This window comes from Dromaius novaehollandiae, chromosome Z (genome assembly GCF_036370855.1).
Source record: "Dromaius novaehollandiae isolate bDroNov1 chromosome Z, bDroNov1.hap1, whole genome shotgun sequence".
Classification (NCBI taxonomy): domain Eukaryota; kingdom Metazoa; phylum Chordata; class Aves; order Casuariiformes; family Dromaiidae; genus Dromaius; species Dromaius novaehollandiae.
Genome location: NC_088132.1, coordinates 184,828 through 212,585, shown reverse-complemented (window position 1 = coordinate 212,585; position 27,758 = coordinate 184,828). Strand labels below are relative to the sequence as shown.

The window sequence follows — 27,758 nt, the reverse complement described above, 5'->3', positions numbered from 1 at the left end:
CAACACTTCTTATTAACAGAAACTTAGCTCAACTAGAGTATTTATTTTCTAATTACACTAACAGTAGCTACTTAGTAAACAGACAAAGCTAGCTAATTTATACTAACTGTAACTACCCAAACAAATGAACGAGGCAAAACAATTCTAACTGATCTTATCCACACGTTGCCTCAGCAGCCAATGTACACTCAATCCCAGGGAAGTAACTGTGGGAGGGCATCCCTGTCCCAAGGGGATCTGCAAGTTGGCAGGCTCCCTGTCACCCACAGAGAGCCAAAGAGGGCCTTTGGGGTCAACCTATTTCTACCCTTCAGGGGAAGGTGGAGTCACTAGGCCAGTTGCAGTTCTCTTCACACAGTCCCAGTCCCTAGCTTTTGGCTACTGCAGGGTTCGACTCTCCTCCATCACTGTTATGATGATTGCACCCACAGTCATGGGGTGTGCAGGGGGTGGCCAGACACCCCCAATGGCAGGCTAGCTGCCTTGAGCACTCTTCAGCACTGAAGAAAGGAGTTTGCAAATGACCGCTTTACTCTTTCAGTGGTGGTCCCAAGGAGAGATCCCATAGCTGGGGTAAGGAGGAGTAAATTGCAGTCTGCAATGATTAACACCCCCCCAGCTGTGAAAGCAGGTGTTCTCTCTCAAGGTCCTGATGAGGAGGAGATAGTCCAGACCACCATAATTAACACTGCCCCAGCAGTGAGAGGAGGCTGTTTCTCAGGGTCCTGGTGCCCAAGCAGGTGTTATCTCAGAGTCTTGACATCCTCCCTTTCAGAGTGTGAAGTACAGGAATGCAGACTGCTTGTAACTGGCACCAGATGGCAGGTGGGGGGGGGGAGCATCCCCCCCCCCCCCCCGGAACTTTCTCAAGTTTGCCTGAAGTAAAATGGGTGCAAAAAATCCACTTTCAGTACCCTCTTTAAGTTTTGACCATCAATTGGCCTTACAAACTCTTTGATAGTCTTCCAGTTCCTCACATGGCTGAGAAAATACTCATCAGTTCTCATGCTGTCTGCAAATTGTTTTCCTCAAACTATTTTTCTTTTCAGGCCTGAGGTATTGTGCTTTAAAGTGAAAGTTTGTGGCCACTTCTGTTTTCTGCCTCTGAGCATAACTTCCACTTTTTGAGGGCTACCTTAATCCCCCCCCATCAGAATAATTATTTTGGATCTCTTCTTAGCCTTTCCTAATCGGTAATAATGTATGATCTCCGACGCAATGTCTTCAAATGTTCTCCCTGCAACTTGAAAATATTTTTATTTTTATAGCTGCCCCATTAGTTTCTCTTTACCTTAGGCTTTACTTAGGAATACAAAGATTTTAGATCTTTACTTCTACAGTATGCATCACCCCAAACTAGGCCCTTTTTCACACTTGTTGGCTTTTCTGTAATTCTTAGGTTCAACTCTCTTGTATCTTTTCTTTTTTTGCAATTGTAAATGTCAGCAGACTGATTGCATGTTGCTTATGAGGAAGGCCATGCCTCCTCTCTAGGTTCCTTCTGTTTTACATGTTTCTATAGTTCCTAGTGATTTGGAATTCCTCTTTCTTGCACCATTTTCTCAGCCATGCATGGTCACTCCGCACCTCTGGTCCTCTGTGTGGTAGTGAGAAGAGCCTCTGTGTGCAAGTGAGAATGAGAGAGAGAAGTGTCTGAAGTGCAAAATTAAGAGACCAACTTCAGGAAGGCTCAATTAGTGCAACCCCCAGGTAGTTACCTGGCAATGGTATTTGCGGAAACAGGAAGACAGAAGATAGAAGCAGGCTTAAAGCCTTGTGGAATTAAGGCTCCTTCTCATCAGTTCCAACTTGGAGCAATTTTAGGAGGATGTAATTTCCTCCAGCAGTGTTAACATGGCTTTGCCAGTAGCAGCAGACCATGGTGGAAATGACTGGAAGGAAGTCGGGAACGGAGCTGGAACAAGGAATGTGACGCTGCTTTCACTAACCGGGAGTAAGTGGCTGTAACACTTCCTGCCCTCAAATTCCCAGGACAAGGCAAGCCTTTTTCAGCAGTGCTTTTCACCTGCTGACTCCATGGGAGCAGCACTGTTAGAAAACGTCGGTAAGGGAAAGTGGGTGCCAGCAGCATCATCCTTTGGGGCCAGAACAAAAATTCTCCAGCTGTGAGAAAGACTGTTCAGCAGCAGTCTAGGTTGTAACCATCTTGGAGACTTTTACCTTTGATAGCACAGAGGTAATTCAATCTGCTCAATCCCCCCTAAAGTAGTAACGTCAGGGAAACAAATAGACAGCAGATTATCATCTATCCAAGTGGCACAATGGGTGCTAATCTTAAAGAGCCGGGGGGGGGGGGGGGGGGTTACTGTGCAAGTGTTACAAGCAGTGGATCTTGTGCGTGTCTGAATTGACTGAGGTGCAGAGCACGGTTGTGCCAAAAATGTGGATGCAGAGGGTTTCCAAAAGATTAATCGCTATCAGCTAAAGATTAATCGCTATCAGCTGCTTAGTCTAACTTCCCTGTCACGGCAAGCCCGACTGTCGTCATGGCTTCCAAAACAGGGGTTGGGGCAAGCGGTATTTGTGGCTTGCGTATTCTCATTTACCTTGCTTGTGTGCATATACTGAATAACCAGTGAGGCCTAAAATAGGAATTTTTGTGGCTAGATGGATAAGCTGTGACCCCACCTGTCTTTTCTGTGCTTTGCTGCTTAATGTCATAACAGTGACTTGGGACCCCAGAATAAAAACTGCTAGAGTGCTTAAGGGAGGATCTGCATTTGCCCAGGTTAGGGAACCATCCTTAAAGCTTTGGTGGGGAGAAAAAGCTCCAAAAGGAGAGTCTGCCAGTGACTCTGGTGGTTTGATTCATTTGCAGGCTGCTGTTCTGAGGGCCAGCAACTCAAAGAGGAGCAGCTCAGCCCATTTTGTTGCTTTCAGTGATCCTGTTTTGAGGAAGCATGTAAGTACAGAAGGGGTCTGGGAGGGTTTTCAAACAAGACAGGAAAGAGCAAGGAAGATTTGAGAGCAGAGAGAAACCAGGTGCCATGGGTACTGAAGTTGTTAAGGGCTGAGGGCATTTGGGGTTAAGCATCTGAAAGGGGCTAATGCACAAGGAGTAGTAAAATACCATGACTGAACACAAGGTTCCTCCCCCGTCTGGGCCTGTGCATGCACGCTGGCTCTTGCAGACGCAGACACCCCGGAGCTGTAGGGAAACAGGTAAGCAGGCCCAGAAGCGGACTTTGGGCACAGCAGTGTGCAGAGACCTCTTTGTGCTTGGCAGGCGAGTGGGGCTGGAGCGTGGCAAGTGCTGTTCTGGGCTGTCCAGATCCATCCAGTTCCACTCCCTGTCCCTCTGTCCAGCGCGCCATCCTTCTCTTTCTTTCCCCATGGCTCTGTCCGGTGCCGATCCCTTTGTTTAGCTACTCATTCCTCTGCCAGCTCCCCATCCCTCTTGTACTCTTTCCATCCCTCTGTCAGTATTTATGTCCCTCTAACTGGCTCCCTATCACTCTATCCAGCTTTTCAGCATCCTCTTCCTCTCCCTATCCCGCTACCTGCCTGCTGTCCTTCTGTCCAGCTCCCCATCCGTCTGCCACTCTCATCTGTCTCTCTGTACTTCTCTTTGCCTTCCTGGCCCTCTGCCCGCCTCTCCAGCCCTCTCTCTCTAGTTCCATCCCTCTGTTCAGCTCCTCATCCATCTGTTTGCCTCCCTGTCCCTCTTTTCCCCTGTTCTATCCCATCTCTCTGTCTGAATTCCCCTCCCTCTTTTTCTCTCTCTACCCTTCTGGCCAGCTAGTCATCATTTTCATTCTCTTTCCATCACTCTGACCGGCTCCCTGTCCCTCTTTTCCAGTCCCTCTTCTTCTGTTTGATTCTCTTCCCTTCTCTTTTGCTCCCTGTCCCTCTGCCTGCCTCCCCTTCCCTCCTTGCCCCTCTTTATTCTTCTGCCCACCTCCCCTTCCCTCTTTTGCTCTCTTCTGCTCCCCAGTCCTCTGTGCAGCCCCCCATCCATCTGTGTGGCCTTCTAGCCCTCTCCTTCTAGTCCTTCTAGTCCAGCACCCTGACCCTGGGGCCAGGTTTCTGTCCTTCTCTTTCTTTCTCCATCCCTCTGCCAAGCTCTCTACCCCTCTTTTCTTCTGTTCTGCTCCCTGTCCCTGTGTCCAGCTGAAGGTCTGTCATTTCTGTGTGTTTTGTCTAGTGTGGCAGGTGCCAAGAGGTGGTTGGTGCTCAGCAGAGAGAATGATCAGCAGCACCCAGAGGGTGCCATCGGTCTGCCTGGTTCGGGTCACATCAGACACCGCTGCAGTGACTCTGCCTGCAGAGGCACAGGGCTGTGGCTGTGCAGTGGGGGAAGCACGAATGGGCCAGAGATGCTGTGGGGTATGTAGTAGACAGCAAAGAGGCTCCTGGGGAAGGTGTCGTGGAGGCAGAGAGCAGCAGAGGCTCCAAGTACTCGGGTGTTAGGACAGGTGCCTGCGGTAGGGCGGTCTGGAGCTGCTGCTGTTGTCGACTGCTTCTCGTCAGTGCAGTCTGCAGTTACCACATCTTGTCCGCCTGTGTGCAGACGGGGCTGCCACGCGGTGCAGCTTGAGTCATGATCACAACGCCAGCATCGAGCCCACTTTTCTGTCAGGTCTGCCTTGATGCAAACTGGTGTCTTCCCTACATCTCCAGCTCAACCCATGTTGTTGATCTAGTGCTTCCCAAGGGGCTGTGCTGTGCTGTCAACACCCCCACTGCCCTCCCCACTGTCGCTTGCTGATGAAGAATGCTTGGAGTTTATCTTAGCAAGTGCGATCATTTACATAGCTTCTGGCTCATTTCTTTCCTTGGAACTCCTTGCTTTTTGCTGCTCTGGCCCCCTCCAAACAATTTCTGCTTCTAGTATTATTAATGTTGGGCCACACACCTTCCAGGTGGCTTCTTTCTTTGAAGCCCAGGGGTTCCAGTATTGTTTGTGCTTTGAGAGTAAAGGTCCTTCACAACTGATGTCTTAAGTACGCAACTGCCTTACCTGGACTTTTTGCTTTCACAAGTTATGGTTTCTTTCAGGAGCCAGCTACAAAAGTAACTTTGCTATAGCAGAGAAATGGGGTTACATGTGTACAAGCAACAGCACCATAGTACACAGCGAAAGCATAACCTACAGTACCAGTAGCACGAGTCGGTTTCCCATCAGCTCCATCTCTCCGGAGTATGGAGCTTTTGGAGGCCTTAGTTTCTATCCTGCCTTGGCTGGGCAGTGCTTTCTGAGAGTGTCCGTCAGAGGCAGAGTTTCCCTGCAGAGGACCATCTAGCGAAGGCTGGAGGTGGCCGGGTGCCTGAGTGAGCCTGACTGTCCGTGAGAGCCGCTCTGACACCTTTGTGATGAAATGGTACCAGAGAGGGTGACTGAAGCAGCACGGAGGGTCGGTCACAACTGTGGGAACAATCACAGGCCTTGGACTAGGGAGCAGTTCTAGCAGGAGGGCTGTGCAGTTGCCCGGCCTCTCAGTAACTGCTCTGACCTCTTTGCAGGTGCCAAAGCCCAGCTGGGCAGTCAAAGGAGCCTGGTCACAGCTGGGAGCTCTGCAGAGATGCGCGGCCGGCCGTGGAGGATGAGCTCTGACTTGCAGTGTGGACACAGCTAAGTCCTGGGCTGCATCGTATGTGAGCGGGGCTGGGAGGTGTGAGGCAGTTGTCCCCTGGGTGTGGTCACTGGCGTCGCTGGCTGTGGCTGTTTGCCCACGGAGCTGAGAGGACCAAACATACTAATTGCCTGACCCGGAGATGAATTAGTGCTTGCAGGCTTTCAGGTAGGTGCAGTGGAAGTGCAGCTTAGTGCAGTCCTGTGGAGTGATTCTTGCACATGCTCACATTTGAATGGTGGCTAAAAAACAAGCCTATAAACAGCAACTGTAACACGATCCTGGTGTGTGTCTTCCTGTTCTGCTATGCTTCTAAAAGAAGGGGAAACTTCCTAAGCTGCGGGAAAAACTCCTTGGCTTCTCTTTACTGTTTTCATGCTCATGAGTGCTTTGGTGTTTCTTGCTTAAAGCCGAGGGTTTGGGATTTTTCACTTAAGGTTTATTGTTTAGTTTGTTGTTGAGGGTCTCTCACTCAGAAGTTATGGGTTATTACTTTATTTTGTGGGGCTCAGCCTTTATCAGTCAAGGGTTACGGTTTGCTCATTTAGCGATCAGGGCACAGAACTTAAAATCCAACCCCATCCGTAAATTTTAAAGCTTTGGCAACCACTGGGGTTCTAAGACTTGCAGTTTGTCACTTAACATTCAGGCTTATGACTTGCTGATAAAGGAAAAGGGCTAAATCCTTAGATAATAAACTGTAAGCCCCGAAGGCTAAGCAGCAGGCTGTGAACCCTTCTTTGGGCTTGGTAACCTTCCCCCTGTACCCAGCATTCAGCTCTGCACTGACCTGAGTGCTGGATTGCATATGGCGCTGGCCTATCACAGAGACTGGCAATGTGATGGGTGAGCTGAGAGCTGTGGAAGTGTCTTGCAGGGCAGAAGTGCAGACAGGTGGGATCAGGCATTTTCCTCTCAACTCTCAGAGCTGAATCCTATCCCTGAAGGAAAAAGCAGAGGAGTAGGCTGTCAGCTACTCAGACACCTGCCATGTCAAGGGCAGCAGCAGGAGCTGACCCTTCCCTGACAAACAGATGGATGCTGGTGTGGTGATGACTCTTCAGGTATCACAGGTAAGGGAAAGCATGCTGGCACCAAGCTCCATGGCAGACTTGCTTTCAGGTGTTGTTTCTGCACAGTAAAACAATAAACAGTTGCTTTATTCTTTGTGCTCATGTCTGTCGTTCCTGAAGATGATGCCTGGGGAGGAGCTCACACATTGTGTCCAGGGCTGGGAGCTGGTCCCTGAGTTCCTTGTACTTTGGAGTCCCTGTGGTTCCCAGGGAGCCCAGTGCTGTTCACAGAGCTGTGGGGAATTTTCCTTGCATTGCCTGGACCCTCGTGGCTCTTGGGGGTTTCCCATCATTGTGGGGGCAGCCAGAGCCCCTCCAGGGCTGCATGAGGTCCCCAGACTGCTCCTGGATTTGCTTTTGGCACTCCCCAGTGTCGCTTGTGTGTCTGGGGCCAGGGCCTATGTACCTGGAGCTGGGAGACAGTGTTTCCATGGGGATGGGGGGAGCCTGCAGGCACCATGCTGTCAGCTGCATTGAACTGTGACATGCCTTATGGCTTCTTTGGTGTGCACCAAGGCCCTTCATTTGTATTTTGGCTTGCCCCCAGGGCCTTTCCTTTGCGTTTTGATGCCCCCAGAGTCACTGTGTTTGCTCTATCATTGCCTTTTTCTACTTTTGTTGCACCCAGAGCTCTCGATTTGTTCTCTTGTCCTCTGCCTACTCCCCTTTCCTCTCTCTACACCCCAGGGCTTTCCCTTCAGCTTTCAGCAAGCTGCTCTCAGGAGTGGGGGTGCCTCTGCTGCCCTGGCAGCCCCAGCTGTCCCTGAAGGGGCTGATGGCCATGCCCCCTCCCCAGTTTCTGATGGGCTGCAGCTGTGGGCCCTGGGGCTGGGATGAATGCCAGGGGGAGCTGGTGGGGGTGGGATGAGCCCCAGGTGGGGCTGGTGGCCATGGCAGGGGGTGGGCACCCACCGGAGCTGGGGCTGCAGTTGGGGGAAGCTCGTGCGGGGGCCAGCCTGTGACAACGGAGCCATGGCCGAGCACTGCCTGCTGGGACCGGCACAGCAGCTGCCCCCCAGAAGAGGTGAGCGGGGCCCGGGGGCGCCACACTCGGGGCTGCGGGTTCTGCATGTGCCGGGGGTCCGGGCGGATGGGAGCGTCCTGGGTGATGCGGCACAACCGGGGAGCGCCAGGGGAAACAGCACTAGGGCTGGAGGTGGCGGTGCGCCGGGGCGGTGGGGGCCGAGGACGTGGTGGGGGGAGGAAGGGGGTGCGGCGGGGCTATGGTGCGGTTTACTGCGCGGAGTAGCGCCGGGCGGGGGGCGTGTCGGGGAGAGGGAGGAGGAATCGCAGGGGAAGCCCTAGGGAGAGTCGCGGGGGGGCAGCGGCAGTGTCGGAGCTGAGCCGGGGCCAGTCGCGGGGGTGTCGGGGGAGCCTCGGGCCGGTGCTGGGGCTCGCGGGGCCGCGCTCGGGGCTCTGCGGCGGTTTCCGGGGGGACTGGGGAGGATGGCGGGGGGGGACGGGAAGGAAGAGGGGCGGGACGGAACGGAATCTCCACGGCGTCAAACCTCACCGAGCGCTGCGGCCCCCAGCATGCCGGGAGCAGCAGTCTTCCGGCACTGGGCTTCCGGGCGGCCATGTTGTTTTGCGCGGCATGCCGGGAGCGGTAGTCTTCTCAGACTGGGCTACTGGGTGACGATGGCGGGCGGGCGGCAGGTCTCTGCCAGCGGGGTTCCCACCAGCCGGCCGCGTCGTGCTCTGTGGCAGGCCAGGAGCTGCAGTTCCAGGTGCCGGTGCCTCCTCAGCCCTGCAGCAGTGAACTGCTGTGTCTGTGTCTTACCGGACATGTGCCGCTCATGCAAGAGTCCCTATAGGTCATTGGGGACAGTGGAATTTCCCTGGTTTTCCCTGGTACAGGGCAGGAAGCATTTTCCATCTCTGCTGTGACCAGGCAGGGTTGTCCCCAGGGGCTGGGGCTGTCCCTCTTGGAAATGGGGAGGGCAGGGAGAATAGGAGGGACGCTGTGGGTGTTGTCCGAAAAGTGGATTTGTTGCCCGGTGTGCAATAAGCCAATAATTACACACTGAGGAGAGACATTTGCTTATTTATTTCAGAGTTGCGCAAGCCTGGGTGCTCAGTGGTTTCCCACAGATCAAGCACCTCAGCTTTTCAAGTAGCATTTATACAAACAAATTGCCGGGTTTGCAACTTTCCCTTTTACACTGATTTGTTAGTGATTTACATACAACTATAATTTTGCTTACACACCATTTTACTCCTACGCATGCTCAGGGGAGGGGTCTTCACCTGGGCACTGGTCTTTTTGACCTATGGGCGTGATTTTTTGTATTATAATGAGGACAGTTCAGTTAGGGATACCTGGACCTCCAATTCTTTTCCCAAATTGGCAATACATACCTAGAAATAAAACATTTTGATTTAATGTTTCTTTTAGGGCTTTAGCAGTTCTAGGATGCCTTTGATTAAAGACTGCTTCTTTTCAGAACATAGAGATAGAAGTTATCCTAATCTGCCTAGTTTAAACAGTATGAACATTCTTTCTGAGCTTCTCAGGGTTGTCTTGTAACAGGGTGGCCCCACGTGGGGGAGTAGCAAGGGAAGAGGCCAGGGTGCAGAGGGCTATTGAACGTGCCCCTTCCCTGGGGAGCAGGGTTGGGGGGAAAGGAAGAGGTTTGGGGCTGGCTGGGGCTGGTGGCAGGAGTGGGGCAGCGCTGCCCTGGTCCCCCCCCTCCCCCGCCCCCCCCTCCGAGTGGGAGGGAGCTGGGACTAGGTCCTGCAGGAGCTGGTGGCGGAGCAAGGAGTTTTGTGCTATCTGGGTCCCTGGGATGGCTGTCAAAAGGGGGACGCTTTCAGCACAGATGATGGGAGTGTGTGTGCCCATGGCGGGGGTTGTCAGGAGAAGTCTCTTTGCACGGCAAATTCCCCAAAGGCGTGAGAGCCAAGCCCGGCACCCAGGCAGGACAGTGCCGGGAGAGTTCCCACGCCTGCTCTCGAAGCAGGCAGAGCAAAGCTGTTGTGTTGCATGAGGCTGGGGCCGGGCAGAGCCCCAGCATGGCTGGGCCTCGAGGAGTGTCTCTAGTGCCATTCCGGGCATGCTAGGCTTGGCTGAAATTCTGCCGTGGCTCCAGGTATAGCACAGGGCAGTGCCAGTGTGAGGAAGGAGAGGGAGAAGTGCTCACGTCCCACCTGAGCCCTCTCCCCCTCCCTTTCAGGCTGCAGCACACCAAGCGTCCCAGACAAGAGCCCCACGCGGGCAGCAGGCAGCCAACAGCACCTGCCCTGGCTTCTGCCCTTTCTGCCGTGACACCCGGCACCCTCCGTCCAGCCCAGCTCAGCCTTGTCCCTCCCAGCGCAGCCCAGGCAGGATGCTCTGCAATGACCAGAGCAGCCATCCGGATCCTGCTCTCACTGCAGCCCCCTGCACTGGAGGCCAGTGAAACCGGCAAGCAAAGCCACAGGCACACTCCCTAACCCTGATTCTTTCGCTGCTTCTCTCGAGGGTGGCACTGGGTGCTGCGCTGCAGCAGCTGGCTCTGCCAGGGCTGCCTCCCCCGGTCAGGGCAGGTTCCCTGGAGGCTCCTAGGTCAGCACAGCCCATGCGTGCGGGCTGGGCCAGGTCAGGAGAGGAGGGCTTCCCCAAATCCCTGTCTCGGTTCGTCACCTCTTTCCTTTTGCTGGTTCTCAGCAGCTGTCAGCAGGGTATTCGTACTGCTTTGTTTTCCCTGTGGTTATGAGCTGGGAGCAGTCTAGAGCGTGGGCTGGTGACGGGGCCCTCTGTGTGCCAAAGGAAAGGCTGGGGGAAATGAAGGGTCGCCTTAGTCCCTTAGCCTTAGCCTTAGCCTTAGCACAGCCGGCACTGCAGAAGTTTTAGCAGCGACTCCGTGAGATGGCCTGGACCTGCACCCAGCCCCACTTTGCCCCTGGGCACCTGAGGACTTGGCAGACACGGAAGAGCAGCCTCCTCTGCAGTGCCCCTGCCAGGGGAAGAAGCTTTTCTAGCTATGCCCGTCCAGCGTGTGCAGCAGACACTGGCTGCCAGGCACCGAGGAGGTGCGTAAAGCAGCAAATAGAGAGCAGCCCAAGAGCTCTTTGAGCAGTCGGCAGCCTATCCCCAATCACTGGCTTGGCCTTTCCCTCCGCTGAGGGCCTCCCGTGTGCCTTTTGCTGTGCCCCAGGGGCCTCTGCAACACTTCTGGTGCAGAGAGGGGCCCTCTGGGCAAGGCATGGTGTGGGCTGGGTTCTCCGTGTGCCTTTTGGTGCAACCTCAAGGGGCCTCCAAGTTCATTTGTTGCCTCCCAAGAGCCTTCGAGTGCCTTGTGGTGAGTCCCGGGAGCCTTTGATTGCCTTGCTGTGCACGCCAGAGGCTTTTGAGAGCCTTTTGGTGCATCCCTGGGTGCTCCCTGTGCCCTTGGCATCTCTCAGGCCCTTGCCGTGTTGTTTGTCCCACCGTAGATTGCTCTGGATGCCTTTCAGTGCCTCTCAGATCCCTCAGGGTGCTTTCTGGCATGGCCCCATCCCTCTCGGGATGCATTTCAGTGCACCCCAGAGCCTTCTGTGTGCCTTTGGTGAGCCCCGTGGTCCTTCCACTTGCTTCTTTCATGACCCAGGGGCCTGAGTGAGCCCTCTGGGGATTGAAGAGCTACATACGGCATCAGGGAGATGCTTGACAGTGTTCCCCAGGGGGAAAAGCTGTCTCTGTACAGCCAGACAAAAAGCTGCCAGCAAACCGGACACGCTTTCTTTCCCCTGCGCTCCCCAAGTGGGTGGGAAGCTGCCGCTGTCCTTCTCCCCGTGGCTCCTTCCCTTTGCTCTCAGCCCGCCTCCTGCGGGCACCTGCCCAGGGAGCCTCTGGGCAACGTTTTGTCTGGGAGAGTTTCTAGATGGGCTGTTTTGATGAAAGGTGGCTGCAGGGCCCAGGAAGAGGGTTTTACTGCTCTGATGCTGCTCTGAAGGTGCGCAAGGCACCTGTCCTGTGTTTCAGCAGGGCGGTTAGCAATCCAAGCTAGCAAGCAGAAATGGGCTCCATGCACTGTCCCAGCCCTGGCCTGCTCCCTCGGCAGATGCCTTCCCTCCAGCACAGCAAGATCCTGCCCCAGGGATCTCAGTGCTGAGGTTGCGAGAAGGAGCTGAGTGCCTTCGTGGCCCCCCCCCCCCCCCCCCCCCCATTCCCTGCCCCCTAGGAGTCTTCCAAGCAGATCCCTGAAGAGGCCAAAGTCTGCTCTCCTGCAGGCCAGGCTTGTAATGCTGCTTTTTGCCCCGCTCCTTCCTCTCAAGATCCTGCGCGCCACCATCACCTCCTGGTCACTGCAGCCAAGGCTGCCCATGACCTGCCCATCCCTGACCAGCCCTTGCTTCTTTGCAAGCAGGAGGTCCAGCAGAGCCCCTGTCCTCCATCACCACTCTCAGGAACTTGTCCTCAATGCTCTCCAGGAACCTCCTGGATTGCTTGGGCCCTGCTGCGTTGTCCCTCCAGCAGATACCAGGCTGATTCAAGAGGAGTGCCCCAAGAGGACCAGGGGCACTGCTACTCGTAGCTGTCTGTAGATGGCCTCATCTACCTCACCTGCTTGGCTAGGGGACCTACAGCAAACTCCCACAACAATGTCACCCATGCTGGTGTGCCCCTGTGTCCTTACCCATCAGCTCCCAGTCAGACCACCACCCACCCCCAGGCAGAGCTCCATGCGTTCCTGCTGCTGCCTCCCACGCAGGGCGGCTGCCCCTCCTCGCCTTCCCCGCCGGGCCTCCCTAAAGAGCCTGTATCCATCCATCCATCCACTGCACCACTCCATGCGTGCGGGCTCTCCCACCACGTCTCTGTGATCCCAGCGAGACCACAGCCCTGCAGCTGCACACAGATCTCAAATTCCTCCCATTTCTTCCCCTTGCTGCAGGCATGAGTGTACAGGCACTTCACAGAGACACCCAAGGGTGCTGATCTCACAGAGAGCCCTCCAGGAGCCCTGTGGGGTGCCGGGTGTTGGCAGGGCCCTGGGGATGCCAGGCCCACGGTGAGGACCTCTGGCTTTGGCCGTGCTCCCCAGCGGGTGGCTGGTGGTGGCGATGAAGCAGCCCACAGGGTGCCCCGCTGGAGGAGAGGTTTCCTTCGGGGCTCATCGCCTTCACACCTCATCCCAAGTCTGTCCCCGTGGGGCGCTCATAGAGGGGCTGAGGGCAGGGGCTGGGTGCACTGCTCAAGGGGCACCAGAGGAGGATCAGAGCGGCTCTGAGGGGACCAGGGCATGCTGAGGGCAAAGAGAGGTGCTGCGGGTGGGGGGGCGAGACGGCCCTGTGCCCCCGAGGGGACGCGCCCTGCCCCTCCCCGGGCTGGTGACAGGCCGCACGCACTAGGGTGACAGCGGGGCCCTTTGTGACAGCGCTCCTGTGACACCCCGCAGCGTTGCCAGGTGCCGGCGTGGCCTCAGCTCCACAGTGTCCGCCAGGACGGCGCCGGGACAGGGCAGGAGTGTGCAGGGCTGGCGGAGGAGCCCCCGAGCACACCCACGTCTTTCCCTGGCACCCCCAGGCAGCCCCACGGAGCCTTTGCTGTGTCCTCCAGGATGGCGGAGAGACCCCCCAGCCGCCCCAGGGTGGCCTGGCAGGAGCAGGTGGAGGAGGCCGGGGTCCTTGCGGAGAGCAGCAGCCAGCCGCAGCCCCATGAGGGGTGTGTGCCCCAGGCACTGCTGATGGGTGAGTGAGGGGGCACCGCTGCGCTGGGCAGGCCGGGGGCTGTGACCCACCCCGCTCTGCCACAGCCTCCCGTCAGGCTGCTGCGGGCGCCCTGGGGCCCTGAACGTCGGGGCCTGCTGGGGCTTGGCAGCCCACCGCAGCACAGCATCCCCCGGGGGCAGAGCAGCAGAGGGGACCCAGCTCCCGCTCCCTGGGCCGGGCAGGGAGAGGCAGCTGGGGCGGCACCAGGCAGCCATGCACTAGGGACCTTTCCTGCCTGTCTGCGAGCGAGTTCCTGACCTGGAGGCGCTGACCTGTGCTCCAGCGCTGCGCCCCACGCTGTCCGGTGCTGTCCCGTCCCGTCCGCTGGGCACCTCCCAACCCTGACGAGCCCAGGGGAGATGGGGTCTCCGTGCCCCGTTGCTGGTGCCTGGCCCAGGGCTCGCTGTGTGCGGGATTGCAGGCGTGCAGCTGTGCAGAGGGCTCGGCTCTCCCCTCTCCTCTCTTTGCCAGCCCTTACAGCTCTGCCTGCTCTCTTTCTCCATCAGCTCCCAGCCTGGCTCTTCCCAGAGAGGAGGCGGAAGCCCTGGAGCACCTGCATGCCTTTCTGAGCCACCGAGGAAAGGTACCTGTTGCCCTTTCCCTCTGGGCTGTGCCTGCATCTCCTGGTGGGTGCCTGCGGGGGTGCCATGCTCAGAAGCCCCCCACCCCCACCCCAGCCCCCTCCCTTCTGGGGGCTGCTGGCTGGGGAGGGCTGCTCCCTTCCAGGTGCCCCACACTTGGCTGCAGGCGCTGCAGTGCTGTGGTGCTGCTGGCCGTGGCTGTGCGCCTCTTACGCTCTCTGTTTGTCCCTCTGCTCCTGGTACCAGGAAGAGGCCGAGAAGCTGCGGTTTCTGGCCTCTGTCTGCACTCTGTGCACAGCGGCCAGCTCCAACGCCTGGTTACGGGAGCAGCTTTGGCTGTGCAGATTGGAACTGGCTGAGACGCTGGAGGTGAGGGGACCCCCGGTCGGGCTGGTGGAGGGGGCACTGGCACACCAACGAGGGCAGGATGGGGGTGTGCAAGCACAGGGAGGTGTGTGGTCATGGCTCGTGGGCGCAGCCCTTCTTCCCACTGCGGGGCTGCAGGAGCCCCTGAGGACCCCTGCGAACTGGGCGCTGGGCAACGAGGGGGCCGCCCTGAGTGTCAGTGCTGGGATGGGGGCACCCGGGCTCTGCCGGGCCTGCAGGCTGCTCGCTGGGCACTGGCAGCTCCCATGGCCCGTCGCGGCTGTGCTCTCCAGGTGCTGCTGCAAGAGGAGCCCAGCGACCACATGGGCAGTGCAGTGCGGCAGCAAGTCATGCTCGCCATCAGTGCCATGAGGTAGCTGCCCCAGCTGCTGGCTTGGCCCAGGCCTCCCCACCATATGGCCCCGATGGCCCCAGTCCTAGCAGGGAGGCATCCCCCGTGCTGGGGCAATCTGCCAGTGCCGTGTGCTGGGCCTCTGCTCTCTGCTGGGCTGGGCCCGAGAGTGGTGGAGACGGGAGGGCAGACAGGGCCCTGGGGCTACCCTGTGTCTCCTGGGCTTTCCCCCAAAGGGTGAAGCAGGAGATGGAGAGGGCATCGGGCCCCACCTGCCAGGACTGTTGCCTGTGCCTGGCCAGCATGCTGGGGGCAAGAGGTGGCTCCCCCACCTACTGCACGTATCCTCCCCGGTCTCCCGCCCCAAGGTCCGCAAAAACCTTCTCAGGGCATAAAGGGACTGCTGCCAGCCTCAGGGACTGAAAGGCTCCTCTCTCTGCTTGCAGCAAAGTGCATCTGGTTCCGGAGAGCGAAAACAACAGCCTGCTGCATGCCTGCTTCTGCAGCGTCTTCTCCCTGCCTCCAAGGGAGGATGCACAGAGCCTGAATGCTTCCCTCTACTCCAAGGTATGCACTGGCTGGGCTACGGAGGCCTGCCAGGCTCTCCGGAGTGGTCCCTGGCTCGCCTGTGCTGTAAGCTCCAAGCTGGGGCAGGATCCCAGCTTGGCTTTCCCACCCGCCTCCCTTCTTCCCCTTGCCCCAGGCAGTGCCGCCAGGCTGGGCCTGTGCAGCAGCTCCCCTGCGCCAGGGCCTCTCCCTGGGCTCCGCAGGGCCATGGGTGTCCCCCTCAAGCAGGAGGAATTCGAGCCCCTCTGCGGCAGGCGAGGGGCACTGGGGAAGAAGCGCCTTGACCCTCTGTCCTCCTTGCAGACCCTGGACGCCATGGACAGCATGCTGCAGGTGTTGGTGCTCAGCTGCCCTGCCTCTCAGCTGCTGGAGATGCAGATCATCCTGAAGGTCTGGTATTTGCCAAGAGTGGGGTTCACAGGGCCAGTCCCTCACCGCGAAGGGAAGTTACACCCTCAGGTGACCCCCGCCCCCTCCCTGCCCAGCACCAGTTGCAGAGAGCACGCTGTGGGGGGGGGGTCCCGGCTGCCTTGCGGGAGCGGAGCTCTCCACGGCGCTCTTCCGTGAGCCCAGTGTCTCCTGGCGGCAGTCAGCATCCCTTCCCCTCCCCTCATTCCTGCAGTGTCAGGGGAAAGTGCTGCCCACTGTGCCTCCAGGCCAATACTGTCCCAAAGCTTCCCTGGCCCCAAAGCAGGGCAAGGAGTTGCAGCCTCCTCCCTCGGCCCCACACAGTGGGCAGCTGCCACTGCTGCCCCTCGGCTCCCCCATCCCTTGTGCTCTCCTCCCCAGGGCCGAGCAGGGCGGCGGCCCCCTGGGACCTGCCCATGTCAGGCTGGAAGCTTTGCCCCTGGGACTTCCTCCTAGGCCAGCACCCTGAGTGCCCAGCAGCAAGGTGGTGCTGGCCCCAAAGCCTCCTGGTACTGGGGAAGGCCCGGAGGGCCAGTTTTGGAAAGGAGCAGGAGCTGCGGTAGCAACGGGCTCCGGCTACCAGCGTGGCCACAGCAGGTTCACCTGGGGGATTTGCCCCACTGCTGCGAGGCCCTCTGGAGGCAAGAACCTGCTTGCAGGCTTTGCTCCCACTCCGAGGATCCAACGCATAAACCTGGCCAGGCATTAAGCAGAGCTGCCTGCCTCGGAGCAGCAGTCAGGGCGCAGGGGAGACCAGACCAGCAGCTTTTCTCCTCGCAGGTCCTGCTGCCCTTCACGGAGTCCAAGCAAGCAGCTGCGCGTGTGAGGGCCGTGGGGCGGATTGCCAGGCTGGTGAGCTCTTCCTTGCTGCAGGTAAGGAGCCTCTGGTGCAGGCATGCTCCAGCCACCCCATGACACCTTGCCAGGGCCCCGGCGTGCCCTGCAGGTCCGGGCTGCCTCCGAGGGAGGCCTGGGCAGAGGTCAGGGCCCTCAGCAAGACCCTGCCCAGAGGCTAAGATCTCAGCCCTGCCTCTTTGGGTTTCCCGCTGTGGTCCCAGCTCCCTCATGAGCCGACTGTGCCGCCAGCCCTGCGCAGGGCAGGCCTGCCCTGGGCACAGGTCGTGGGCCCAGCAGGTGTGGCAGCCCTCCCCGCTCTCGGCTGCTGCACGGCTGCTTTGGGAGCCAGGGCCAGCAGGGCCCCCCAAAGCTCTGGCTCACGTGGGCTCCAGCTCTCGATGGACTGTGGGTTTGGGCCTTTGGTCCTGACCGGTGCCCCTCAGCCCTGGTGCCAGCGCTTCCTGTGCCCCCAGGCCCAGCACCACTTTGAAGAAACCAGCGACAGCTCTGGCCATGGGAGACAGAAGCATTTCCCAATCCTGGGGCAGCTGGTGGGGTGTCTCACGCTCTGCTGTGCCTACGAGGAGCAGGGGACTAGTGACAGGGCTGCGGCTGCTCTTCGGCACCTCTGCAGATTCATCCTGCGGGAAGAGAGTGAGTAGCTGCGCTGGGCTGGGTCCTTCCAGACGCAGCCACCCAGCCGCCAGAGCCTCGTGCCTGTGCTGCTTAGCAGTGACCTGGAAACCCTTTGGCAGCACCTGCTACGCTGAGGCCTCCTTTCTTGCTTCAGAGCAGAAAGTCTGGTCCAAGACGTTCTGCCTCGCTGTATTCCTGAAAGCAATTGCTCCTTCCCCCCCGCCTTGCCGTAGGCCCAGACCCTCCCAGGGGATCCTGCTCCCCAGACATTTCTGGCGTGCCCTCTTGGGCTGCCAGGGGAGAGTCCTCCCTGACGCCCTCAGTGGGCCGCGGGCACCCACGCAGCCTTCCCGCTGAGGGCCCTGCGTTTCCCCTCCTGTCCAGGCAGGGAGCAGTGGCCGGCTAGCCCAGAGCACCTGCAGCTCCAGAAGGACTGGGAAGCAATCAACGCCTTCTGTCTTTCACAGTCCAGCGATGCCAGGCAACTCCTGACGGTAAGGAGCACCTCCCTGGCTGGGACTGCCAGCCCAGGGGTCAGCACGCGGCTTGGACGAGCAGAGGGATTGCTCAGCGGCGGGGCTGCCGGGGCCTTGCGGTGCCTGGGGAGAGGGCTCACACAGTCCGTGGGCCGGGACTAGGCAAAGGCTTCCCTCTTGCCGCCAGCGAGCTCTGGTCGCGTGCAGGAGCAGCGCCCGGGGCCCCTGAGCCCAACCATCCGCCTGCTGCCCAGTGCTGTCCCCCAGCCCAGCAGGGCCCCAGCTCCTGGCTCGCCGGGGGTGGCTGTGCCAGCCCTGCCCCGTGTCTGTCTCCAGGGCCACTCGCTGCTGAGGCAGGCAGCGCAGTCGGGACACGGGGTGTGACGTATGCGCCTTGCTTGCTGCCCTTCCTCCTGTAGGTAGTTGGGAAATACCTGCAGCCCTCTGAGAGCACAGACGTCATTGTCATGGCCATCAGGGCCATGAGAGCCTGCAGCGCCTATGACACGCAGGCAGCTGCTCACATGCTGGATGTCCTTGTGACAGAGGATGCCTGCCTTATGGAGCATGTGAGTAGGTGGCGGGTGGTGTGGCCGGGGTTCGAGCCCTCCGGGGGATGTTTTTCCCCCTGACTGCAGGTCTGCCAGACAGGCGGCCCCCCCTGAGGCCAGCACAGAGCGGTGGCAAGGGATGCCGTTCTCAGTGGGAGCTGGGCAAATGGCTGCACTCCGGCAGCAGCCCCACTCTGCGCCGTGTCCCCTCCAGGTGCCCAAGATAGTGAGGTGCATCTGGAGAAGCGTGCTCTCCATCACAGAGGTGTCTGCCCGGCTCAGCCTGGACAGGGCCCTCCTGAAGCTGACCTGCACGTACCCTGAAGACGTGGTCATGACCCTGTTGCGGTGTTGCCCATCATGCGACAGGTATGCGCCCAGGTGTCTCTAGTGCTTGGGGCCTCGCAGCCTTTTGGGCTCATCCCATGTGGTCTGCCAGATTGATGGAGCTTTTCAAGAGAGTGCTGAGGGGCTGGGCCCTCCCGCTGTGCCCCTGTGCCAGCCACGGTGCATCAGGCAGGGCCGCATCAGCCAGAGCCAACCGTCTGTGTGCCGTCAGCCCCAGAGCCCAGCTGCCTTGCTCCCTGCCTGCCCCGCAAGCTGTGTGCTCGAGCTTGGCTGTCTGCTGGGAGGTGGGGCAGGGCCGGCTGGGCGCGGCCAGCAAGTGGGCAGAGGGCAGTGGGCAGAGGCAGGGCTGGTGGCCAGCCCAGGCCCTCTGGGGCCGCCAAGGCCACGGTGCTGTGGCCGCGGCAGCTGCTGACAGGGTGCTTTGGGCCTGCAGTGCTGCCGCGGCCATGTGGAGGCTGCTGGTCTCGAAGCCCGAGGCTGCGGAGAGGGTGCTGCAGGAGCTGCTCAGCGTGCTGGAGGACTGGCCGCTGCACGAGATATTCACCTCGGATGGGGACGACACAGACGTCTTTTCCCTGGCCGTGAGTTTCCGGCCGAGGCCTCGCGCGCTCCCAGGGCTGGGCTCACCTCTGTGGGCGAGAGGCAGGGAGTCCTCCCCTTCCCCATCCACCCCCAGGCTGTGCCCTCCCCCAGGGCGCACAGGCACAGCCCGTCAGGGCTACGGCTGGCAGGGCCCTGCCCAGCTCCACTGGGGAGGCCTGCGCTGCGGCAGCACCCTGGGCTGCAGTGCACTGCATGAGGCCCTCTACACACAACCCTGGAGCCCTGTCTGGGTGGCCTTCCCCCCCTCTTCTGCCCCTGCACCTTGCTTAGTGGGCTGGAAACCTGGGTTAGGGTCTAGCTTAGTGTGCGGGGCATGGTTAGGGGCCTGGCAGGAGCAAGGCACATGCCGGGCAGGCCTGTGCATCGAGGGCCCCCAGGGCAACATTCCCGCCGCCCCAGGAAGGGTTGTTGTGTCCACATCATGAAGAGGAGCTGAGTCCACAGAGCGCCCACAGCTTTTGTCTGGGTGGACAGCCAGACCGTGCACTCCTTCTGCATGTCCCGTGGCCCAGGGCAGTGTCTGAGCCTCACGCCCGGTGGTGCTGGGGCCGTGCGACAGGGACGTCTCCGCAGCGAGAGCTGTCTCTGTGTGTTTTTGGCAGGCAACACGAGCGCTTCATGAGATCCTCCAGCAGTCCAGCTACCTGCAGGAGGTGGAGGCCTTTTTCCACCAGCTCTTCCTGGTGCTGCTCTTCCAGATTTCCTTCACCACAGAGCTGTCGCCAGAGGAGGCCGAGATCTGGAGGGAATGCCAAGGGGAAGAGTCTGCTCTGAGCAGTGCCGTGAGGTGCTGCATCTCAGCCCCGCCATCTCTGCTGTGGACCTGGGGGCAGGGCCAGGGGTGCCGGTGTGACCTGGGCTTTGCTCTGCACACAGGTTCACAGTGCAGACGATGAAAGCGCTGCTGTGCTGTGTTGGCTATGAGGCGCAGGTGCTGCTCATGGAGAGGAAGCGTGGCTGGGACCTGCTGCTCAGCACAGAGACCCTCTACAGGGGAGTGGGTTTGCTGGCCAGGTGAGAGCCCCCTTGTCCCTGCTGTGCCCCCAGGCTTTCTGCCCTGCAGATGGGGCACACCACCAAGCCCGCAGGGGTGCCCAGGCCTCAAGGAACGGGGCTGCAGCTTCAGCACTTGTGAGTGAGGCGTGGCCGAGTAGAGCGGCCAAGGGAGCTGCCACTCCGTCGCTGCCAGGCTTTGCAAGCTGCCGAGGGAGAATGGGTGTTTCCAGGCACAAGAGAGTGTGGGGGCCAGGAGCACTCACCTCACAAAGGCCTGGAGTCCCCTCACACGGGGCCTGGGCTCGTGCCCTTGAGAGCGAGCCGCAGGCACTGTGTGCAGGCAGCCCCCGCAAGGGCAGCCAAGCAGGGAAGGGTCAGGATGCCCAGAGGATTAGTGGAAGAGCCCATGGGGGGCATGAATCTAAAGTGAGCAGGAAATGGGTCGCGTTGTCAGGGCTGACTTCAGGACCGGAAGGATGTTTTTCCAGTCTCCGGCGCCAAAAGGAGCCGAATGCTGCTGGGCAGTGGCTTCCTCATGGTGAGGTGTGGTGGGGAAAGACCACGTGTCCACGAGCAAATGCGGTCGGCTGCCGGAGCTGAGCAGAAACTTGGTCCTGCCCTGCCCTGCCTGTCATAGGCCATGGGGGACAGACGAGAGGGATGGGGCAGGGTGATGCCAGAAGAGATTTTCCTTGCTGCTCAAGAGCAATGGTGCCTTTTTCCCTCTGCCAGAGAGATGAGGAAGACATCAAGTCACCTGCGTGCTTTCATGCTGCAGCGGCTGACAGAGCTGCTCCGCAGGGAGGAGGCCTTGCAAGAGATCCCTGCCATGGCTTTCCTGGTGGAGGTGAGTGTGCTGGCAGGCGGTGCACCTGGCGTGCCCCTATCCCCTCTAGTGTCCTGTGCCCCCGCTGAGGGGTGGACGGCAGTGAGTGGAGCTGGGGAGCAGGTGCACTGTGATTACTACCCGGGGCTTGGCCCCTCTGTGGCGGGGTAACTCTTGTGCCCACCTGCATTTCCTGCCTGCCTTGTGGCAGCTCTCTTGCCCATCTGCTCAAAGGCATGCGGATAAGAGGCTGCAGATAGTGTGGAGGAGCAGGCGAGCAATCTGTGCGGTGCAGTGAGGCCCCGGGCAGAGAGTGGGGCCCCAGGGGCTCTCCGCACTCAAGGGTGCCTTTGTGGCGGGCTTCGTCTGGGCCCGGTGGCCTTGCCCGGAGCTGTTGGTGGGATGCAGCACTGCACGAGGCAGGGAGTGCTGCTGACAGTGCCAGTCTCATTGTGCTGTGTGTTTCAGCTGCTGGCCTGCGGTGACCTTTGTGGAGAAGATGAGGATGTGCTGGTTGTCCTTGGGAGGTATCTGCAGAGTCGCTGCGGGGTGATGCGCGGGCTGGTGCTCAGAGGCCTCGTCCTGCTGTGTGAGAGGGAGGAGACGGTGAGCAGGGGTCAGCCGGGTGAACCCGTGCCGGCAGCGTGGGGCTGGGGGGGGGGGTGGGGGTGTCTGGGTAACACAGTAGCTTGGACTTTGCTGGACTTTGCAGCTCTGCCCTTGCCCTGTGCATCTCCCCGAGTCTTTTGGGCCAGGCCCTTGGCTGTGGCACACAGTGAGAGACACCAGTGCATGCCTGAAAGCGTTCCTGCCACTGCATGTTGTGGCTGCACCAGCAAGAGCTCCTGGCCCTGCACCAAGCAGGACAGCTCCAAAGAGCTTGTGTGGTGGGAGTGCTGTGCCCAGCGGGAGCATCCTGCTGCGTGGTGGAAGGCAAGCCTGAGCGCAGGGCCAGGCTAATGCCACACGCAGCTTTGGGGCCGTGAGGCAGCAGCCCCCACCAGGCAGGGGCCACGGCATGCTGAGTGCTGCCTTGCGGAGGGGGGGTCTCTGCGCTGTGCCGCGCCACACTGCAGCCCCTGTGCACAAGGGGTAGGTGCCTGCAGGCCCTTGGCAATGGGGCACTGAGCCCCAACGGGAAAGAAGCCTGCTAGGGTTGAGACTGCTCGTGGCCTGGGCAGCTTTCCAGACAGTGTTAGCCACTAGCGCCCCTGCCCAGTCAAGTGTGGTGCAGAAGAGGGCTACTGGTCAGGTGGAGAGGAGCCCATGCTGGTGTCTCCTCCCTGCCTATGCCCCCAGTCGCCACACCCCCTGTGGCTGTGCCAGTAAGCCCTGCGTGGCAGCAGGTTGCTGCAGTAATTGCTGTGCCTGCTTCTGGAAAGCCAGAGAGGAAGATGGTGTCCAATAAGGCAAGCATCGTTGCCAGGGCCAGGTGTCTTTCTTCAGAAATCGAGGTTGTGTTTCACGCAGGTACGAAGAATGCATTTCCTGGTGCCACTCCTCATGGAGCAGCTGCAGGATGTGGACAGGGACATTGGCACAAAGGCCTTGGTGGTGCTCAGCCATGTGGTCCATGTCATGGCCAGAGAGAGGGTGGCTGGCATCGCTCTGCAGCTGTTGGAGAAGCTCCTGCCGCTCTTTGATGACGTAAGGCTGGGGGAAGAGCTGGGGGCCCTGTTGGCATGTCTGTGAGCCTGTGTGCGGCGTCACGGCTGTGGTGTTTTCCCCTGTGCGCATGCCCCCGGCATGCGAATTTGCGCTTTCCACCACAGGCCCTGGGTGCTGTCAGGAAACTGTTTGCCTTGTGGATGTGGGGTCATTGCCTTGTCCTGCCCATGGTGTCCTGGTGTGCAGGACTAGGTTGAGGCAGCGCCCTCTCTGCCCGTGGCTGCTCCATGTTGTGGTTGGCCCCTGCCATGCCAGAAGCAGGCCTGGGCGTGAGGGAGAGGCCATGCCGCGTGGCTGCCTCTTTCTGCCAGCCTCTTGAGCTGGGGAGCGCGGAGCAAGCCCCCAGGCAATCAAGAAAGGTTGCCCAGGAGGGGCAGGCAGGCAGAGCTCAGGGAAGCCTGTCCTGCTGCTGCCCATCCCTGCAGATGCGCTCTTGCCGCTTGCCGTGGCAGGCAGGTGGGGCTTGGAGCGGATGGGGATGCATGCAAGAGCCGCTGTGGAGGGCCTTCCCTGTCTCCTCCTCGGTGCGTCTCCTGGGGCAGCTCTTGTGGGCCTCTGCTGGGGGTGACTAGCGGGAGTGTGGCCAGGGCCAGAGGAGCTATTGCAGACACGGACATCTCCCCCAGCTCTGCTCTGCCTGGCCACAGCGTGTTACAGAAGCCTGCTGCATTGCCCTGCGTGGGCCTGGGGCCATTTTGCAATGGCTGCAGACCTGGCCCACAGCTCCTCGGTGCGGAGTGAGGGCCCGAAGTATTTGTGCCCACATCTGCCATGCCGATCCCCGTGCTGATCGTGGTCTTGGAGCAGCCAGTGTTGAGATGCCCCTTGCTTCTTCCTTCCCACCAGGAGCCTAGGCACGTGCGAGAGCTCTCCATCCACCTCTTCAAAGATGTCATGGAGGCTGTAGTGGGCAGCAGAGATAAGCAGGTGAAGGAGCAAGTGCACAGGAGCCTGCTCCCCCTGGTCTTCCATTTGCATGACGAGATCCTGAACGTGGCCCAGGTATGGATTTCTAACCAGGGTCTTAGAAGTTTCTAAGGGGCCAAGGAGCTGGGCATGGCATTTCCCAGACTTGCTCTCCCTGGTGCCACAGCAGCCCGTGGCTGCAAGGGCCTAAGCACTGTAGCCCCTCGGGGCTTCCCAGCTGTGCCTGCAGGTGTGCGAGGCCGGGCTTTGACCCCCATTCCCTGTTGCTGCTGTGCTCTGCCCAGGGGCCCTGGAGGTGTCTGGGCCGGGGCATGCCCCAGCTCCCTCAGGCACGCCCACCGCAGGAAGAGACCCCCTGCTCACTAAGTTCACCCTGTGCCCGCAGTGCCCCTGGTGCACACCGAGAGGTGCAGCACTGGCAAGGCATTTTGGGAGCCAACAAGTTGCACAGCCCCTGAGCCCGGGGAGGGCAGAGTGCCAGGGAGGGAGATGCAGCCAGGAGAGGGGACTGGCCCTGCATCCCGAGTACCCTGCTCTGGCCCCGGGGCACAAGGGAGCAGCAATGGATCAGGCTGGGGAGCCAAGCACTGTGCTGGGAATGCTTGTGTGAAGCTGAGTCCTGCCTGGGTGTCTGTGCGACTGCAGCCCTTCAGCCTCCTCCTGGCCTTACCTCCAGCTCAGCAGCTCTTGGGGGTGGGTGTCTGTTGTGCTGCTGCGGCAGAGCGAGGTGCCTGAGATGGTGGTTGCCCCATGTCTGTGCCCAGGGCATGGAACCGTGGCAGATTGGGTGCCCAGCTGGGCAGGGAAAGGCCGTGAGGCTTGCCAGGGGGAGGAGGGTGCAGGGTCTTCTCCCCTGGGCTGCGATGGCATCTCTCAGTCTCTGCTGCTGTGCAGGCCTCGCAGGAAGCCCTCCTTGGTGCTGCCAAGTTCCTCAAGTGGGAGCAGCTGGGACACCTGACCGCGGCAGCACAGACGTGGAGGATCGGCGAGTGCCTGGTAAGGCCAGCCCCAAAGCCCTCAGACGCAGCCCGGACAAGGGCTGTCCCCCTCCCTGCCCAATGTGTGAGGCAGGCAGCTGTGCCCCTCGCCACAGCTGCAGCGTGGGGCTGCCAGCCTGGAGCTGCACTGCTGCTGCCCTTCTCCAAGCACACTGCCCCGGAGGGCTCTTCTCCAGGTGCCTCTCCCCTCACTGGCCCCTGGGATGCTAAAGCAGTCCCTGACCCAGCCAGGCCTTGGGAGCAGGAGAGCACTGCAGCATCCCTGGGGAGCAGCCAGCCCCCTGCTGCCTCCAAGCCTCAGCACTGCACAGCTTGTGTGTGGGAGTGGTGAGCGTCCTGGCAGGGGAAGGCTGGGGAGGCCAGTGCTGGGCGGAGGGAGTGCCTGGCTGGGTGAGGAGGGTGCGTGCCAAGCCCGTGCTCTTGTGCTCTCCCCAGCTGGCGAGGGACAGCAGAAGGGCAGGAGAATACCTGCGCCACAGCCTGTCGTGCTTGCAGAGCCCACAGGAGCCCTTGCGGGAGGCAGCCGTGAGGTTCACTGGTGAGTGGCAACCCCTGGGGTCCCTCTCTGTCCTGGGGCAGCTTGACCCAAGGCCTGGCTGCTGCGCTGGCAGCAGGAAGTGGCGCTGCTGTGGCTGCTGGAGCCCCCAGTGCCTGACGCGGTGCCTGGGGGCTCCACGTCACCCTCTCCCATCTTTGCCCAGGCACGTGGGGCTGGTGGGAGCCTTGTTCAGTCCCGCCCAGCTTCCCAGCTTCCTTGGGTGTCGCACGGGGGAAAGCACCCGGGGGGTCAGCCCTGCCTGAGGGGAGGAGGGCACACAGCCAGGCTGGAAGGCACGGAGCAGAGTTTTACTGCTGGGGGTGGGCTGGGCAGCAAGATTTGTGAGGGGCTGTGTGTGTGCCTAGGGCTTGCTGGGCAGTGCCTGAGGGGCCGGAGCAAGGAGAAACTGGAGGACATCTGCAAGGGTGAGTGAGGGCAGCAGGGCACCAGCTGGTGCTGGCGAGGAGGAAGACCAACTCTGGGCGGCGAGCTCTGATCCCTGCCCCAGGCGAGGAGGGCTCTGCTGCCCGTGCAGAGCAGGCGCCGTGTGGGTAGAGCGTCAAGAAGATGTCAGGGGCTTTGGGGACGTTGCTGGCCAGCAACTGCCAGCTGATGCATTCCCCCCCCCCCCAACCTCCCGCCACTCCACTGCCACTCCCTCTTGGCCGTGGGATGAGCTGGGTGGGATTGGCCCTGTCAGGAGGGGATGCCTGGGGTCTGTGCAGGTCCACAGGCTTGATCTCTGCTCTGGTCCTTTCTCTCTCAGCCCTGCAAGGTTTGGAGAAGGACATCAGCCCGTCGATCTCTTCCCTGGCCACTCAAACCATCCTGCTGCTGCGAGCTCCAGGGACTGGAGGCACCCACCAAGGCCTGTGCTACCGTCTGAGGAGAGCGTGGGAGAGGTGGCACCGTCCTTGGGGAGCTGGCCGTGTTTGCTGCTGGAGCTCGCCTGTGTCCTGATGCCAGGCTGCTCTGCACACAGCGGCCACCTGGGGCTGTTCCTGTCCTCCCTCCCTGGCCCCAGGACAGCTCCAGCCCTCAGGCCCAGCCCAGCCCAGCCTTGTGCTGCCAGTCCACCCTCTGCTGAGCTTTTCCCCAACAAGCAGCCCTGTCTCTTCAGCACGTGTCAGTGTCTTTCCTTTGTGCAAACAAAGCGGTGGAAAACTCAGGCCCTGAAGGCATCAGGATCACACACTCTGGCCTCAGCAGCAAAGTCAGCTGCTGTGCTGCAAGCTCCCCTTTGCACGCCAAGGGCTGTGAGTCCCTGTGCCCATGCACCGTTGGCTTTGCCCATCCTGGCACCAGTGCCTCAGAGCCCAGAGCTCTGCACAGGCCCTAGAGGCTGCTGGCCCTCTGCAGATGGAGCTCTTCACACGCCGTGACTTCAAAAGCCAAAAGTAAGAGCAGGAAGATGCTTGAGGGTGCCCCTTCAACATGATGATGCATTATTTGCACAGAGATTTTACCCCTTTCAGATGAGGGTTTGTGTTGGGGACCAAAACAGGATGGCACTGTGTAAGACAGCAGAGAACCTTTAAAGCAGAAAGTAATGATGTAGTAACTATGATTTGTGGCCAGAATGTGTGCATGTGAGTTGCCAGTGATCATGTGCCTTCCTGCCTACGTGCCAGCAGCTGCGGTGGGCCTATCCTGCTGGACTGTCCTGCCTGCCTGCCAGGCATCAGAAGACGTCTTCCTACCTATCACAAGATGCCACAGTGCCTAGGATATACTTGGAGGAGTGGCTGAGCTAGATTGCTGTATAACCAGCCATTGTGTTTTCAATAAAAGATCTTTTGCACTACCCTACCTCAGGTCTGTGTCATCGTATGCCACAAGCAGGTGCTCCCTGACCTGGCCCACAGCCACCTGGAGATCACCACGCTGCCAACCTTCATGTGACCACAGCAAGAAGGTGAGCCAAGGCCCACTGAGCTTGGGGGCCACCTGGCACCCCTTCCCCACCACTGCTGAGAAAGTCTCCTGCAGGCAGCCCTGGGGGAGAGGAACATTGGAGGGGCAGCTCCTGCCAGTCCTGAGCTTGGCCATGGGTGTTCCCAGCCCCATAGCCCAGCATGCACTGGGAGCACAGGCAGGAGAGCCTAGATGGAGCGTGTAAAGTCCCGGCAGATGCCAGGAGGGCACCCAAAGAGACAGCATGCTGCAAAGGGCTGGAGCATCATGTGTGCCGTAAGAGTCGGCAAAGCAGATGGGGCAGCCGTTGAGCCCCAGCCCTTCCTGGGCAGCCCCAGCTGCTGCTCCTGTTCAGCACAAATAGGCTCCCACAAGGTTTGTTCTGGGGAGCACTCTGGTAAGAAGTGCTGTGCTGGGAGAGGAACAGCCCTTCTCTAAGTCCACTAACACTGATGGGAACTAAGCCTCCCACTGCTACCAAAAAGCAGGCCTGCAGCCCCAAGGGATGCTTTTTTTGACAAAGATCACAACTCCAGGAATTGATAGCAGGAACAAGCTTTGTAACCTGCACAAGGCCCTTGCCTTTAGCCCCGGAAGACAAGCAAGCACCACCAGAAGACAAAGCACCCGCCAGGGCCATCACAGAATCCAAGAACAGTTGAGGATGGAAGAAACCTCTGGAAAGCTTCTAGTCCAACCTCCCTGCTTCAGCAGGGTCACCGAGAGCACATTGCCCAGGATGTTGTCTAGATGGCTTCTGAGTACCTCAAGGATGGAGACACCACAACCTCTCTGGACGGCCTCTTTGAAGGCTCAGTCACCCGTTC

The 27,758-nt window shown here is 59.8% G+C and overlaps 1 protein-coding gene and 1 long non-coding RNA gene across 2 annotated transcripts; both read left to right on the top strand.

Annotated features, from left to right (window-relative positions):
- Positions 1-856: 856 nt before the first annotated feature.
- On the top strand, positions 857-6,763 carry LOC135324787 (uncharacterized). Its single transcript, XR_010386048.1, has 2 exons — positions 857-1,954; positions 2,840-6,763. It is a non-coding gene; the product is annotated as an uncharacterized LOC135324787 (long non-coding RNA).
- Positions 6,764-13,188: 6,425 nt separating this feature from the next.
- LOC135324858 (maestro heat-like repeat-containing protein family member 7) lies at positions 13,189-26,826 on the top strand. The gene is made up of 23 exons (XM_064501861.1): positions 13,189-13,318; positions 13,846-13,922; positions 14,167-14,289; positions 14,580-14,659; positions 14,875-14,979; positions 15,085-15,205; positions 15,509-15,595; positions 16,394-16,486; positions 16,924-17,104; positions 17,471-17,580; positions 17,982-18,131; positions 18,328-18,482; positions 18,895-19,042; positions 19,667-19,851; positions 19,941-20,078; positions 20,793-20,907; positions 21,355-21,492; positions 22,357-22,533; positions 23,401-23,556; positions 24,376-24,477; positions 24,915-25,017; positions 25,383-25,442; positions 25,784-26,826. Exons 1-23 carry the CDS (start codon positions 13,189-13,191, stop codon positions 25,975-25,977), a joined length of 2,928 nt encoding a protein of 975 aa, XP_064357931.1. The 3' UTR covers positions 25,978-26,826.
- Positions 26,827-27,758: the final 932 nt, after the last annotated feature.